Genomic DNA, 18,005 nt, shown 5'->3' with positions numbered 1-18,005 from the left:
CTTTGGAAACCGTTTCATCTCGCTCGCACCACTTGTGTTTACTGCCTAGTCGGGTGACGTTATCGGCGCTATTTTTAGCAGGGCTTTCCCGAACAATTCAAGTGGTCAAACTGGACATTTGGAACGGACTATGAATATGGGGATAGCGTGGTAACATAAGTGGAAGTGCATACAATACATACATTCATTAAAAAAAACACGCCTTTTCACGTGGTGTCCCTTTAATACTGACAACCCTACAGTTTTACATTGTTGTTTTCCATGAATTAAAAACTAAAATCAGCAAAACACTTTGAGGTTTATTGATGGGTTTAAAATTTTATGCGGGGATTGAAAACTGAGGGAGCAATAAATTGACAATTGATGTGGTCATAAGCTAAAAAAGCGCTAATATTTGTAGGGAGAATACCACAAGTCAAACATACCTTCTTCGAGATAATGACTGATGCAGTAGTATCTTTACTTTAAGGCATTTCCATTCTTATTATACCCGAATGTAGCGAGAGGGATATAAAGTAATCGCTTTGTCACTGCATCCGTCCGTGTGTGCGTCCACCAGTCCGTCCTTCGGTAATAAAAAGCTTGTGTACAAGATATCTAATAAACAACACCTGAACACACTTAGTTCAGATATACATCATATAATGGTTATATCGAGTTTTATATCTAATTAGATTTGTATGGTCATCGGTCAAGATTAAAGGGTCAAAGGGCACAGGCAAAGCAGGTTTGAGGGGAGGCGGAGGGTAAGAAGGCTACCATATATCTATGTGATTATCCGCCCATTTTGTTCCTGTTCTCTTTTTATCATTATACCAAATCCACACAACAATGTCTTAATACGTTGGAAACAGATCATTACTATACAGGTTAAGCTTGTCCACTGACATAAATAATACTTAATAATACGTTATTTGACATAAAAATGATAAACACATCGTCAAAAACCTATCTTACTACCACCAAACAGTGCGAATGGTGTTCATTAAATTAACAGATACATCGTTAATTAGTTTTTATATGTCTCATTATGGATTGTGTTACTTTCAGACAGCACGATTTATGATATTGTTATTTAGTAATCGCTCGTCGGATAATCATACAATACGATTGTAATTGGATGAGTTTGTTTGTAAATCATGATTCATGTTTTTGCAAAAGGAAATCCTACCATCATAACTTATTATTAATTTTACTGAAAAGTTGCATGCGAAATATATACTAATTAGCAGTTAAGATTTTTTTTTTAAATTACACGTGCAATCGATGTAAACCACATGCAAGTATGTTTCATTCCTAAAATAAATGCGTTCATGCTGTAGTGATATTTTTCTTCCACATTTCCTTCTTCTGACGACGACTCACTTAGGGTTTGACATAAGTCAACATATACTGAATAACTACAAACATAAAGTTTGGCATGTGTTATAATTGCCTCCTGCTGTTTCCTCCGTTCATCAAAATCTATAAATATAACTCCAAACGACGAAATGCCGTAAATGGCTCACCTACGGGTGGCCGTTGAATTTATCATTGATCGTCCATATTACTAAATAATATTTTTTGATGAAATTCCGGCCCATAAAACCGCCAATACAAATGAATCAAAATACCTGTTCCTTCTGTATAATCTTAACGTATACGTTATTTTAGATATACATGTACATCTTTTATGATGTAGTAACGGTTAAAATATACCAATTATTACAATGAAATGCATTAAATAAAACTGAATAAACAACATTAACCGAAAGGAAGGCGTCAGAAGGGATGGTGGAGGGTGCGTTTTTGTCAATATTTACAAAAATCAGTCTGTGCACTGTTGCTGATCACTGACGAAGGTGAGGTTCAAGTGCGCTCCACTCAACCGTGACCGCCTTTAGTTGACCAATCAGCGTTGACTGTTCACGTGATGTACGCGTGGTCAATATGTGTTTGGCTTAAGTGGAGCCGCTTGTGTAACAAAGGATAAAATTAATTAGAAATTCAAATAAAAATAAGTCTTATCAGGAAGACTTTGCATTTTTCTTCCTCATTTCCTTCTTCTTCTGACGACTCACTTAGGGTTTGACATAAGTCAACATATACTAAATAACTACCAACATCAAGTTTGGTATATGCTATAATTGCCTCCTGCTGTTTCCTCCGTTCATCAATATTTATCGTAAGGCGCTTCTCAACAGTTTGGTCTTTGTTTTGACAAAAGAGCGCAACCTAGCGGAGAGAAATGGTACAAGGGCAGGCAATCCAACTCTGATTGACCATTCCACAAACTGCAGAATTTTTGTTGGTCTGTTTCTTTATGTCTGTGTATGAGTCTGACATACACTCCCATATTAAGTAGACGAATTGTCCGATTGTCGATCAGTTTATTGTACACTTTCGCCATTTCGACACATTTTCAATACATCGTTTTTCTTCTCGATGGTTAAATATAAAAATGAGCTCCTTAGTATCTCCCTAGTACTGTCCCCTTTTTAGAGGTTCATCAAGGGAAATGTTTATTTATGTTGACAGGACGACATAACACAGAAAGGGATGACGTCATGATATATTATAATGATATCGGACTGGTATTTCCTTGCTCACGTCTCGGATAGTTGAGTACCATGAAGTCAAAGTCGTATAAATGGATATTTTGTTTACACTACAATCACTTTGAAGTAAAAAATATTGTTTATGGTAGTACGAACCAGGCGTGTCACTGTATGACTCTGGCAACTTATCAGACAAATGGATGCAGTAGTGCACTAAATTTAGGTATAGGACTTTATTTGATAACAAGGACAACGAACTTATCAAATTAAATCATTATGAAATGACTCTTATGTCCACGTTTTAGTATATTTTTCATTCTTTTTAATCTTTTTCCAAATTATAAACTTTTGCATATGCTTAAAAATTAATTCTGCTAAGATGTTGTGTCAATATTACATATACCGCAGTGCTTACACATATGGAAAGAAATCAAAATAGAATGGAAAATACGATAAAAAGAAAGTAGGAGACCGATAAAATAATAAACACATCATGGATGTCCAGATATAAGCGGAAGTTTATTTTAGCAACGCTTGTGGCTCCCCTGCTAAATTGTCGGAGGTTTCGCTGACAAATTTGTTGATGTTTCAGTTTTATATATGGTTTGCCGAAACACTTCTCCAAATCTGATTCATATTTCAGTTGTAGATCTGTTGTGAAAATGTTTGATTAAAAGTGCTAAACAATGTGCCCTTTTAAAAAATTCTAATGGATATACATAGCTGCTCTCGTGCTACTTTGCACTGACAAAATTTAGTTTTGCAGATAAACTTTTTTTTATGGCAGGTGACTGGTCCCAGTCATTGCATTGATAACAAGGATAAGATCATAATATGCTGCTTACTTTGTAACGTCCACTTATCGATTGTATGAGCACACTTAGAAATTCTGCTGACGTATTACCAAATATGATTCTTTAATTGCATATTATAAAGGGGGATACTGTCATCAGATGGTCCGTCCATCGTTCCATCGGTGGACACCATATTATAAACCTCCCACAACGAGGCCAGGGGGATACTGTCATCAGGTGGTCCGTCTATCGATCCATCGGTGGACACCATATTATAAACCTCCCACAACGAGGCCAGGGGGATACTGTCATCAGGTGGTCCGTCCATCGATCCATCGGTGGACACCATATTATCCGGTTACTTCTACAATTCTTGTCTGTTATATTGAAAATTAATTATCACACTTTTGTTTCAGCTTTGAAGGTTTTCTATGATTTCCCTCTTCCGTCTTTGCGTATTGATTGTTACGTCATTGGTTTGTGTAAAAGAAATAACGTCGTTTTCTCAAAAATTGGTGACGTTACTCTCACAAACAAGTGACGTAACAATCAATACCTGATCCCAAGAGAAGATAACTCTGCAATACGCAAAGACGGAATACACACAATGTAACAACTTATTATATTGACAATTCTTGAACGATTTTACTACGTACTGTCTTCAATGGAAGAATTATTGGCTCTAAGTGAGGAATGCATGGCGATTATTCCCTCAGAGATATATTTCGATACTTTTAATATTATCAAAGACAACTGTTAAACATTTATTACAGGAACTTCAGCATGCATATCACTTCATCAACATACCTGATAAAAGTTGACGACGGAAGTTTGCTCGGAAAGAGCTGGGCATATATCTTATAAAGTGGCTTACAAGTCTTGTTGTTTTAGTATTAATGTTTTAAAAAGTGGTATTGAGATTTGTTCATTATGTTGTGATAGAGTTATATTCACGTGTATCATTTTGAAAAAGTTGATACACCAATAAAAGATTTTAAAAAAAATAGTTTTCTTTTCTTTTTATGTGAATCAAAAGGGAATACAAGGAGGAAATTCTAACTCAAAATCTATAAAATGACAATAAACTGAACTTGGGTGACACTCAAACAACAACATAAAGATTGTGAACTCACATAAAACATGTATCCGTCATTATGTCGTATGTCACATCCAGGACAGTATGTTGGTCATGAATGATCTATAACATTGTAAAACAGTCTTTACTCGTGCCGATCGTGACATGTCGTCAACGTAGATCAAAGATTGTCCGGTAGAATACTCTGCAAACTTATGGAAAGTATAATGTTGGTCTATTTTCCACAACTGTCTGACTACTAGTGACGAAAGGTGAACAGTCATGAATGTGATGTTGTGCTTTATGATAGGTATTTATTTTTGGCGTTCTGTATCAAATATGTTTGTCTTACGCTCATCTTTCTGGCAGGGAGGAGACAATTATATTCATACATATATAAAGTAACAATGGTTTCATAAGTAAAGTCTTTGGTATCTATAATATCAAATTCTGCAATTAGAATGAAATACAAGTAGGTCTTTAGGAATACAAACAACCACACACAACTCTCATCCCTGATTAATTTGGAAGGGTTATACCTATAATGATACCTTAAGGTCAAAATTGCTTGATATGAAAGAGTTCTTGCCTATTAATATCGCGTTGAATTGTGTCGCATTACTAATTATTTTGAATAGGTGATGCAAGTGGCGTACTTCCTTGTTTTTTATGTCCATTTATTAGAAAGGTCATTTATGGTTATTGATTTTCTTCCTATCCTTGACTTTGTATTCCATGTTACAACGTTAATAGCAATACATTATTCATAAACTTTATTATGACGTTTTACTCTGCAAATATACATTCTTTTCAGAGATCAATTATAAATATATCATTGACCTCTATTTAATTACCCTTCCACATCCCTTCATCAACAATTCTTGAAATGACTTCTTTTTTCTGAAATGCTGAAAGGAATTCCATGAAACCTGACGACGAGAAATACATTAATGTATGCATCTAAGATTGTACAAATGGAAGACTTTACTCCCCGGGGCTGCGGGGCGGGGCAAAAAAAAGTTAAAAACGTCTTCGATACACACAATCTAACCACATCTACAGTTAATGGATGGAGATTACCAGCATTGATCCAGGAGTAAGGCCCTCTCTCTGAGGGCATAGTACTTGGATCAAAACATAGAAATGATTTAGATTCCGATCTTATATATATAACTATATTCACATATTGAAGCTCTCCTAATAGCTTGTTTTGTAAAAGGAATGGTGTCGCTACCTTGAGATCGGGTTAGGGTACAAGGGAAATTTTTGGTATTTAAGTCTTAAAGGTCTACTCTTTCTAAAAAAAAGTGGTCATATTTCAACTCAATTCGCTATGATATATCTCTGGGAAAAGAAAATTTAATAATCTTATGTATGTCAAGTCATTCCAGGTGCTGAGAGGCTGAACCCAATATTGGGGAAAATAATCATGCTGATTTTAATGAGAAAATATTTTGCCATGATTCCTTAAAAATCAAGTTTTAAATTGTAATTCTACTAAAAATTTAGTTTAAAAAAAATAAACAGTGCATATAATCAAATACGATCACACTTTAGGTTTTTTAATCATTTTTATTCTATATCTTTTAAAACATATTTTTAAGTAACCTAAGGGAGAAATTACTGAATGAAATATGGAAAATAACTCTCGATCTTGTCAATTATTCAGATGCATTCGCTATTGTTCAAAAGTTTCCTTTTGTTTGATCTCTTTGTTTCAAGTGCTTATTTTTATTGCTTAACATGATAGATCATCAAACATCAATGCCACTGGTACTATAAATATCTACTTATCAAATAATTAAAAAGGGGACTAGTTTTGCTATGTGATCCTTTGGTATGTATTAACGTTGTGCGTATGTTTGAAGTGAAGAACACCTACTGAATCCAATGGACAGGCAATATGCACGTTGTTCAACCTATCAGACATGGAGTAGACATGGCGTCCTTTTTTATATGATATGTATTTATCTTTTCAGCCGGTGTGTTATTCTAATTTGACGTTCACAACGAGTGGTCTAGAGCTTAATAAAGGATGTGAATCTTTTCGAACTTGTGTCGAAAAAGCTCGAGCTGTCAGTTCACAATGCTTTGGGAGTGCCAACGAAGTTCACTGTAAATACTGTTGTATAGGAGACAGCTGTAACCATGGAAACACACTAGGTAAGCTCTCCGTTGATTACCATATCACGTGAGCATTTAACGGATTATGAGTGAATATCAATATGTGAAGTATTGTTAAGTGTGCTCTTGTTTCATGCACTATTATTGAATAATGAAATCGATAATGAGATTGGTGATCTACAATGAAATTTACTGTATTAAATAACGATACGTATGTAAGATTTATTGATTTTCAGCACGTCAAATCGTTTCATCAATCAATACGATATGTTTACCAGTCATAAAGCAATTTAAAAACTCTATTTAGGAAGATCAGCTAACTTTGGTCTCAACCCGCAATGTAACTCACAGCACATGCATCACACACATATCGCATAGCAAATACATGTAACCTTCTCTAACCACTAAACCAAACTGAAAGAACGGAAAACGCCTTGATCAAAATAAAAATATTAAGAAAGAAGTGTTATTTCACAGTATCATTGAATGTTTATAATTTATAATTATTGCTGGAAGAAAGAAGGAATGCAGACAACATAGAAGGGGGTGGGGGGAGTTATTTCAGATGACAAATGTGATGTATAACATAAAAAAGCAAACGAATACCTGATTTATACATTAAACGAATAAATGCATGAGAACGAAATCGAACATTTTGTATTAAAAATGTTTCATGACCAGTATTGATATATTTTATTTAGTAACATTTTCTTCTTATATCTGCCACTTCAAATATTGAGATTCCTTTTTAAGTACATCCGTCTATATTTGCTCTTTCTCCTTACCAATGAAAACGGAAAACTGAATAATAGGTTTTTGCTAAGGGAGTCATAATGACAAGGACATGGACTGATTAAATAATGGAAGATAAGGAAGAGTATAAGGTTGCATAAACGAATAATTTCCGAGGTACGTTTTTACCTAAACATTAATGACCTTTCATGTTGGTCTTTGATTCGAATATCAAACGATATTTATACAGAATTCTTATGGTAATGAAAACAACTCCACAGGTTACAATAGCAAAAAATAGTTCCTCTTCAGTTTATTTTTGGACTGATTCATGGAAGATGAAGCAACAACCGTGCATATTACAAAATGTCATTGAACTCGCATGTTTTAGGGTAAAGGGCCACCTGCTAAACTACATGATAGTTTCTCCGGTTACTTCAGTTTCCTCCAATATAGAGGCCTCATACGTTTTACCAGCAGGTCCAACAAAAAGGAATCAATATAAGCTTGTATAACCAGTTTTATAATCATTATGATAAGTATCACATATGTGTTATAAAAACGAATACTATTCAGAAACGCAATATAATTAAAATTATATCTTCACATCACTCCCGTTTACTGATATGTCGCGTTGAAGATCTAACAACATCCCATAGAGGGTCACGTCAGAGGTCAACATGAATGCATTATCGTATTTATAACAAGCCAATCAAAACGCTACATAACTCTTTCTTTCAACCAATCAGAAAGCAGGACCTGTAGCATTTAATGCAGACACCTCGAAGCCCAAAATCCACTTTTTCGTCTGGTCCAGTGATAGTTTGAATATTGCGAAGCCTGTCATTGGTTAATTTTAGTTTCAGGTTGTTAAACTTTTTAACGACAACATTACCAGAAGAGGAAGTCTCTCTTATTTCAAAGCAAAATCCACAAATTGTACAAACGTTGTCTTGTAGATAGACACGGCGTGGTGTCATGGGCGCCGCCATTTTCGATGCTCATATGACACCTCTCGGTCTTTTATCATAGCAAGTGTGTTCCGAAATCATTACATCATCACTTACAGAAATTCGTAAGCTCTCATCTGATTGGTAAATGCAAAGGTCGCCTGAACATGACCCTCTACGGGATGTTGTTAGATCTTCAACGCGACATATCAGTAAACGGGAGCGATGTAAAGATATGATTTTAATTAGATTGTTCAGAAACGATACCATATACCCCCTGTTAAATGTATGTAGTTCATATGGTATTTGCTTGCAATAACTAATCGTATATAGATGTAAATGAAGAACAATGGGCATTGAACAGAAAAGGGAAATAGGAAATACTCCTTAAATGGGGATCAACATATTTGAACATGTTTTGGTTTTTTAATGACATAGGGCAAACTACATTTCGTTTCGCATAATGAGGATATGACTCCTTGCTGCCATGAAAACATATGGTTACGACCAATCAGGGGGAAAAGACAAAATATACTTCATAGGTTTATCTTTTCATGGGCCTGAACAATGTTTTTTTTTTCTGACTAATTCGGAAGTAAAGAAACTCGACGATTGTTTGCTTAGAGAATGGGGTTTCGCTCTGTACCTAGCCTATGCAAACTTAAACCAAAATTACTGAGCATATATCTACGGATCGATCAATGTATGGTCATACGATCGGTGGATTCTAAAACAATGATTGTCTTTGACTAAAACGGTTAACGTTGAATTTAACCAGATTCATAAGATATTTCCTCATAAATTTTATTTCATTATTTTATTGAATTTTGAATTTTAATTTGATAGGTCGGACAAGAATAATAACGTTTGACTTATCAACGTTACTGCGTGGTACTTTGGAGTCCAATCTTTTTAATGTTGGTTCACTGGCATACACCCAGTTTCAGACCGGAGTAAGTATTTTATGATACTGCATTTATAAGAAATATTAATGAGTCATTATCTACAGAAATATATTACCTGGTATCTGAACGCACAGGTGTTCTTTGAATGCGTTAACAATGGTTGCTTCGGCAGCTGATGCGTATTGATTGTTACGTCACTTGTTTGTGAGAGTAACGTCATCAATTTTTGAGAAAACGACGTAATTTTCTCGCACAAACCAATGACGTATCAACCAGTACCTGCTGCCAAGAGAAGATAACTCTGCAATACGGAAGGACGGAATATAAATAGAAAAGGTATAGCGAAAATGTGGACAATGATTTATTTTTGTAAATTCATGGCAAAATATCAAAAAGGATTTGCTTTCTATAAGTATTGGTGTAAACCTTATGTAAAAATATTTTCAAGGTTGAGAAGGTCAAAATCAAACATGAACATGAAAATTACTAAAATATGATATGTAATGACAACTATCTCAGGAAGTATGACAATTTTGCTTATATTTACATTAACATTTTGAAAATGCATGCTTCATACTCAGGATAACGAGTTCTGGCAATTTTCGAGGGTTTTAGTTCAACGATCAAGGTCACGGATGCATGAGAATCCTAGAAATGGCTAATGTTTTGTTTACTTCAGGCCGACTTTCTGTGAATGCTTTGATATTTTGTATTAGAGTTAGGAAAGTTTCAGTGTAAGAATTTAGAGGTCAGGGTGTGAATGTCAAGCACAAAGATATGTTGCAAAAGTGTAGTTTTAAGTAATAGTTTTTCAGGTCTTGACCTTCAAGGTAATTTTGTTATAAGCTATGATGCACGATCCATTCGGAAAAAGGACAAATCAAGATCATGAGGTCAAATTAATCACCAATGTCACAATGTCATGAAAGTGATACTGTCACTTAATCAAATTAACCCCCCCCCCCCCCTGAGCGTCTTGCTTACATGTATAACTTTTTATTTCAGATTGCAAATATTCTGACCAATCAAGCATTAGGAACATATCACGTGATTGTAAAAGTCATCGCGCCAAGCAGGTACATAAAAAAATATGTTATCATTTAAGGGTACACAAATAAAGAGGTAAAAAGAGAATTGCGGCATTCGGTAGAAATTGATGAAATACAAAATGTAATTCATTAAGAAAGAAATGTTTATGTAGGTTTCAGCAAGATAAGGCAATCATGTTTTTTCTGTTTGTGTGTTGCTTCTTTTAGTGATAATAGATACATGAATAATACATTATTAAAATGTATGATCCCCAAGAGAAGAACGAACATTATACCGATATCTCCGTTCTATGTCAAATTATTTCACACATAAGTTGTTATTGCTCCTTTCAAATAGATATTGTTGCATTGTGGTGGTTTTCCTTTTAACTTTCCACAGTGGAGAATTTACCGTGATTGCTACCATCGACTGCAACACCTTGGTGGAAAAAACTGAACTCACAATATATAACTTTATCTATACTGAACTGAAAAAAGTACAGGGGCTTTACGAACATGACGTGAAGAGCTGGAGCCTTGATCACCCAAGTAAGTATTGGTTCAAAAAAATACGTACATCACAACTAAGCAAGCTAGACCATTATCCAAATTCAAAGTGGATGAACAAAGACGACAGTGATAACCAAGGAGAAAAATGAATACCATCATGACTATTCACAAAAAAACCGAAATCATGTGCTTTGGAATAAAAACCTTTTCCTGCACACATGTCTGTCTATTTTCTATTCAAAAACTTCATCGAATAAACCCTGCAATAAAATAAAAATAACTATTTAATATCCCATCAATTTTGAAAGACTTCTAGGGGACACATACAATTAGGACTTAATGGGAACCCGAAATAATTCAAATTAAAAAATAGCTCTTGTCGATTTTGCACAAACAGTTAAAGTGCACAAGAGCAGCCGAATAAAACGACATAAGCAAAATACATTTTCCCTTAAGTGGACGTCATATACACCACGATATCTTAAACCAGTCTTCCCTGCAGCATAAGTGTTTTAGCCAACAATTGCTATCATTTTACTAACTAATATTTTACTAACAAGATGCCCTGTGGAAGATAAGCTTTGCTTAACAGGTTTTAGCCTCAGAAAATAAAGTTTATTATTATTATTATTGTTATTATTATATCATCAGGCTTTAGAGACCTAAACTTTAGGATTCAATGACGTTCTCACCATAATCATAATGTGTTCGAACAATCAGAAACGTTTTCTGCATAGAGAATCTCTTGGTCCTTCAAACTGAGGTCCGCCGAATTGACATTGAAGGTCACAGGCCTACACCGATTCAGTCAGTCATGTATCCCGCACCTGTTCATCAACCCTTTCCTGACCTTGAAATCTTTCTATTCCATCTGCACACGGGGCTGCGGTGGGCAAGTGGTTAAGGCGTCTGACGATCTGCTACCACTAGCTCTTCACCACTGGGTCGCGGGTTCGAGGCCTACGTTGGGCAGTTGTTAGGTACTGACCATAGGTGGGTGCTTTTCCTACGGGAACTCCGGCTTTCCTCTACCACCGAAACCTGACAGGACCTTAAATGACTGTTAATAGGACGTAAATCATAAACAAACCAAACCAGATCTTATTCACCTGCAGACACTCTGAATACACAACATTCCGCAACTTACATTGTTTAATCACTAATATCCATTTCGGTCGAAACGTCTTTATGCTTTATAAATCTAATTTCTCCGTAATCTTGAAAAAGTAAGAAAACCACAAAAGTTTCTGCATTTGACATCGCAAAGGTTGTTCTTTTATTTATTTGTTTCTTTTTGCTTTAACGCACTAACTTATTTCTATGTGCTATACTCTTCTAATAGCTGCACCATCTACTGAAGACACCCAAAATGTGCAGGTTTTGCATTTTACAACCGATATATTGTAACGGCATATTGTCTTTTTTTTGTAGCTTTGTGTCCCGCCGAACTTGTTGACAGTCCTAAAGGAACGTTTTCATGGCCTGCAGCTGAAATAGGGGCTTCAGAGAGAGCTCAATGCCGAAACTACACTGGAAACAGGATCAAATATGCAACAAGAGAGTGGTGAGCATCCGTTTATCTACAACATATTGCTGAAGAAAGTTTATGACGAATTCCACTTGAATTCATGAAAGTATTACCGTTATAATCTTAGCGTACAATATTATGGGTTTGTTGCGTCCTTTTTAATTGCAAGGACATTTCTTTGTTCAATACAAACATGCAATATATGCCAGACAAATGGTTACCTCGGGATCTACCCGAGTACCTTCATATACCTGCGAATGTAAACTAAAAGGGCGTGGCCAAAGGGAGCGCGCTACGTCATATTGAATCTGATGGAAACTTAGCGACCATATCTAGTTTATCTATGTAGCAAGGTGGCAAACACAACACTTACAATTGTTTTCATTAAGTGATAAATATAATTACGTGTTGCAATGCTCTGGTAAGCGCCTTGTTGTAACGTCATATCATTTCTGATATCATGATTTATCACATAATGTACTGTGTTATCCAGCTGATATAACCATGATATATATGTTTTTGCGTATTAACCCATGTTATATGACCTATTAGCAATGTGATTGGTTGAAAGTTTCAATTGTTTCAATTGTGACGTCACGCCTAGGACAATTACAGAGGCTCGCTGAATTGAAAAAACATTAGACTCGTTTCATAAATTTCATATGAAATGAAAACTCATGTAAAATCCTATATGTCTCCTAAATTGAATATAAATTCGGAAACACACATTGAGCAGCAGTTTTCTTGTTCAATAATGTTTCGTTTGATAAAATAGCATTTTACGCATGGAGTTCTAGGATTTTATTTTAATATCGCATTGCGCTCTTTAAACGTATTGTTGTGACGCGGATACATTCTTTTGTTTTTATTCATATCGGATAAAAGTTCTTCAATTCCATTGATGTATATGATAAAAACAGTAAAATTGAAACCTATTGTTTTGTAATGGATCTAACGACAAAATGAATATACAAATTTTGATATGAGTTCATTTTGAGGAATAGGAGTTCAAAACGTCATTTTGTTTAGGCAGAGAGTCAAACAAAGTAAATATATACTGCACCATATAACCACTTCGCCCGTTAGGACCCATAAGTGGACGAGTCATATATAAAGGACGAGTCGCTCATATTCCGATACAAATATTTACAGAAAAACTATATGAAATATATCTATTTAAGTTGATTTGCTAGTTTAAAAGTCGTGCCTTTGATTAGTGTAAGAGTTATCTTTTTGTTATGATTCATATTGCTTTGCCTTTTCTGTTGGTGTCCTCTACATATTGTTATTTTTTAATCAATATGGTGTTCCATGTTGTCCTTAAGTATCTACATTGACGATGTCGTACATTATTTTTATCAACTAAAGTCTCATGGGGATACAAAATAAGGCAGATTGGTCAGCGATGAGTGTTGGGGATTGCCTTGACTACACTGGAACAACGACGACAACGACGACGACGACGACAACGACAATAGCGCCCCCTGTGAACAGAACGGCCGATTTGACAGCGCTATCTCGGGAAGCCGCCACAGACGGTAGATGCTTATTACTTTATTTACATTTATTTGCCAAGTTGTTGATATAAGAATAACTGCCTAATAGGTGTCATATTGCTATTCTTAAATCCTAAATATATGACTAGATTATTTTTTGGCTATTCTATGATCATAACGAAAAAAGGATTTTTAATATACTCAATAATTCCTTAAAATAGCAAAAATAATAAAATATATCATAACGATAGCAAATAGTTCCCCATCTTTCATCATAGCTAATGCCGATGACCAGGCTTTGGAGCTCGCAAAAATATCAGAGGCATCCGAAACCTACACCAGTGCCGATGTGAGGTTGACGGTCGATAAGTTAGAGGAGTTTGTCAACTTGGATAGCACACACTCCTCCATACAAAGAGGAGGGAACATAGCGAAGACCATGAGCAACTTCCTGGATACACCACAACTGCAGTTATCAGCTGCAGAGAAGGACTCAAATAGCCCAACTAGGTAAGAGTCGTTAATTACTCAAATGTTAGCATTACGTTGTCGTGGACAAGTAATACACCTGCTACACCGTTTGACATAGTTTTGACGTAGATTTTGACGTGATAAGTAGCCTTTTTCCATATATATTCATTAGGAAAGTTTATTTTAGATAATATGGAGTGTTTATGTCTTTATATTTTTAGACGTTTATTGTATTGTTGCATAAAAATGCCCGTTTTTTTCTATCAGTAAAAATGCATCAATATACAAAGACAAAATCTTAAGCCAATGTTGATACAAACAAACCATTTCTTTTATTATGACACCATAACAAATGAAAACACATCTAGAACACAGATAAAGAAAACCCCAAAGAGAAATCCAGGTTCTGTAAAAAGGGTATTTTCGGCGAATAAGCACTGCTGAAGATAAGTTATTGATACTTACTGGCAAAATACATAACAACTCGCCGCTTACACTTTAACTAATAAATCAGAGAGCAAACATTTTCAGGGAAAAAATAGAAGATATCATTTAGAACTTCTTTGCATTGTCAAAATCAGAACGACGGGTGTAACTTTGGAGTATATGTCATTGTTCATCAATTATGTCCCTACGATAACTTAATTTAGTTTAAACAGTATTTATCCAATATTCAAACATGTTAATTACATATATATAATTACACAAGGATCATGTGAAAATGAAACATTTTTTTTTATGAATACCAGTTACATTTGATCTGTATAGGTGTTGGAGAAGTTCCGTATTTCATTTTCATATAAAAAAAAATCATCCCATTAGAGGATATACAACTAGTAAACGGGAAACAAAAACTCTGTTTCCTTGATAGATATATAACTAATCTACTAAAAAAAACAAAAAAAAAACGTATCTTTAAAACACACCACAGCATACAGCGGTGTGATCAAATATGTAATTCGAACAAAGAAACGTACACCGAAACCATTGAAAAAGTACAAGGATATTACGACCATGTGTTTCTGAAGGGTAAGCGTCTTCTGTTTCATCGACGACACTTGCTATGTTGACTTAAGTCTAATCAAAGTAGTGTTATATGTCCTTAAACGTGAGACAAAGGGTAGTGACAACGACACATATTGCACACGAACGAGCATAAGTAAAAAGCATCGGCATTCATATATCATGTTTCCATACAAAATGTTTCCAAAAGAGATCCTACTATCACACAAATCGTGAGTAAGCACCCTGTCCTAAAAAACACTTGCAAACATTCTGAAGTTTTTTTCGGTTTCTTATTTCCTTTTAACGATATGGCTTTTTCTGTCCAGTGTATGTAAAATATAAACAAAATGTTGCATACATAGATATACATTGTACCTCAACAATCAATGTGTAGATAGAAGTCTTGTTTAATTATAAAAAAAGATGTGTTTTTTATCAGATTTTTGCAGACAGTACAGAAGCTTGTAGATAAGTCAGCACAGAACAGTTTCAGCGCTGTTAATCCAAATTTGGCACTTTTCTCTAGAGGAGGCATAACATCGTCCAATTTCAATGGCTATACTATTCAATCGAATAATAAGCCAGGAGAAAAATTTGCTCCGACTTCTGTAAGTATGCCAACGATTGTTTTAATGGATAAAAAAACCTATCGGAAATAAGAGACGAAGAGAAAAGCGTCAATGAGTAAACAAATTGATGTTGCAGTTAACCATATTTTACCTGTTGTTTGGGTATTTCATCCTTGATTGTTTTTGTTTCATGTTGATAATGTAGCATAATTTGTTCTTTTGGGTGTAGTGTATCCTGGTCTGGTTTTCCTTACGTTTGTCCTTAGGTAGCAGAGTACAGTAGAAATGGCTTGACCCTAAAAATAAAGGGCATGTCTCGGATAAACATGGATAGCGGATTCATCCTGCAAAACACACCTACATATATACATATATATATAAACTACAATCTGAATACTTTTATTTTAGAAGAATGGATATTTTTTCACAAATTTTCCCAGATTTGGGACTTGTGAAAACCATGGTTACCACATCATAAAACGCCAAAATATGCAAAAAAAAAATGCAAAAAAACATGATTTTTAACCCAAAATTTGACTCACGCAAGTAGTATTTTTTTTCTTAAAACATGTCTTAAATTGAATATCACCTACTCGGTCACAGCTACTCACGTTTTAGCATAGGTCGTCAGACTAGATTTTTCACAATATTTACACATGTGCTGAGTACAAAAAAAGACTACATGAAAAACAAGCTTTTGTTGTGTAGACACAAATTCGTAAATGGCAAAAAATGTAGTCTCAAGCCAAATTCAATTGTTTCAAAATGTGAAGCCCACATTCATCATGTTTATGCCAATTTTAGAGCTGATTTATTTTAAACTTTTGATACATGTAATATTACAGGGGTTATTCATTGTATAAAAATATCACCCATGGCCACCGTACGCTACTGTACACTGCTACCTTATTTTTGTGTGTTATGGTTTATTTTGTCTTTTTGTGTAATTATTGTTATATAAAACTTCATTGCACTTTCACGGTATGATAAAGTTTGACCTCTTTTATTGGCATTGTGACATACTGCTGCAGTGGCATATGCTTTGTTCTTGTAGGTTAACGTTGTGGTATATTAATTAGGTGTTGTATATGTTTGTTTATTAAGTTCTTGTTTGTTGACGCTATGGCATATTTTGTATGTCTGTGTAAACACTGTTGTATTGTTTGTATTTCTGTGTTAACGTTGTGGTATATTTGTTGTTGTGGTATAGTTTGTATTTCTATGTTAACACTGTTGTATTGTTTGTATTGTTTGTGTTTCTGTGTTGACGCGGTGATATGTTTTGTGTTTCTGTGTTGACGTTGTGGTATATTTTGTCTCTCTGTGTTGACACTGGGGTATATTTTGTCTTTCTGTGTTAACAGTGTGGTATATTTAGTCTTTCTGTGTTGACGCGGTGATATATTTTGTCTTTCTGTATTTCAAACTGAAGTACATTTTGTCTATCTGTGTTAACACTTTGGTTATTTTGTCTGTCTGTGTTAACAGTGTGGTATATTTTGTATTGCTCTGTTGACACTGCGGTATATTTTGTCTTTCTGTGTTAACACTGTTGTTATTTTTTTTCTTCTGTGTTGACGCGGTGATATATTTTGTCTTTCTGTGTTTCAAGCTGTGGTATATTTTGCCTATCTGTGTTGACACTGTGGTATATATTGTCTTCCTGTGGTAACACTGTGGTATATATTGTCTTTCTGTGATGACATTGTTGTGACTTTTGTTTAGACACTGTTGTTTATTTTGTCTTTCTATGGTAACACTGTGGTATATTTTGTATTTCTGTGATGACATTGTTGTGACTTTTGTTTAGACACTGTTGTTTATTTTGTCTTTCTGTGGTAACACGGTGGTATATTTTGTATTTCTGTGATGACATTGTTGTGACCTTTGTTTAGACACTGTTGTTTATTTTGTCTTTCTGTGGTAACATTGTGGTATATTTTGTATTTCTGTGATGACACTTTTGTATGTTTGGTGTTTCTGTGTTGTTCTTGTTGTATATGTTGTGTTTCTCTGTTGGTCTTGTTGTATATGTTGTGTTTTCTGGGTTGGTCTTGTTGGTATATTATGTCTTTCTGTGATGACACTGTGGTATATTTTGTCTATCGGTGTTGGTGTTGTTGTATATTTTTGTTTAAGTGTTGACGCTGTTATTTATTTTGTCCTTGTTTATTGTCGCTATGTATTTATTTTGTTCTTGTGTGCTGGCGCCGTGATGAATTGTACACTTTTTTGTCAATGTTGAGGGATATGTTGACATTACACGCTGGTTTGTGTTTCG

General features: G+C 34.8%; 1 protein-coding gene across 3 annotated transcripts in view; it reads left to right on the top strand.

Moving 5' to 3' along the window:
• Positions 1–18,005, top strand: part of LOC110448379 (adhesion G-protein coupled receptor G6-like) — a 66,546-nt gene that overhangs the window by 32,511 nt on the left and 16,030 nt on the right. For all 3 annotated transcript variants that reach the window (XM_021494578.1, XM_021494576.1, XM_021494577.1), the window contains exons 9-16: positions 6,386–6,569; positions 9,059–9,165; positions 10,123–10,193; positions 10,546–10,694; positions 12,087–12,219; positions 13,552–13,721; positions 13,958–14,189; positions 15,595–15,763. In XM_021494578.1, the coding sequence (XP_021350253.1) occupies positions 6,386–6,569; positions 9,059–9,165; positions 10,123–10,193; positions 10,546–10,694; positions 12,087–12,219; positions 13,552–13,721; positions 13,958–14,189; positions 15,595–15,763 (1,215 nt within the window). The remainder of the gene's footprint in view (positions 1–6,385; positions 6,570–9,058; positions 9,166–10,122; positions 10,194–10,545; positions 10,695–12,086; positions 12,220–13,551; positions 13,722–13,957; positions 14,190–15,594; positions 15,764–18,005) is intronic.

The sequence above is a fragment of the Mizuhopecten yessoensis genome, unplaced genomic scaffold (assembly GCF_002113885.1).
Source record: "Mizuhopecten yessoensis strain PY_sf001 unplaced genomic scaffold, ASM211388v2 scaffold4025, whole genome shotgun sequence".
Classification (NCBI taxonomy): Eukaryota; Metazoa; Mollusca; class Bivalvia; order Pectinida; family Pectinidae; genus Mizuhopecten; species Mizuhopecten yessoensis.
The sequence above is the reverse complement of the archived record's forward strand: the minus strand, read 5'-3'. Positions and strand labels throughout refer to the sequence as shown.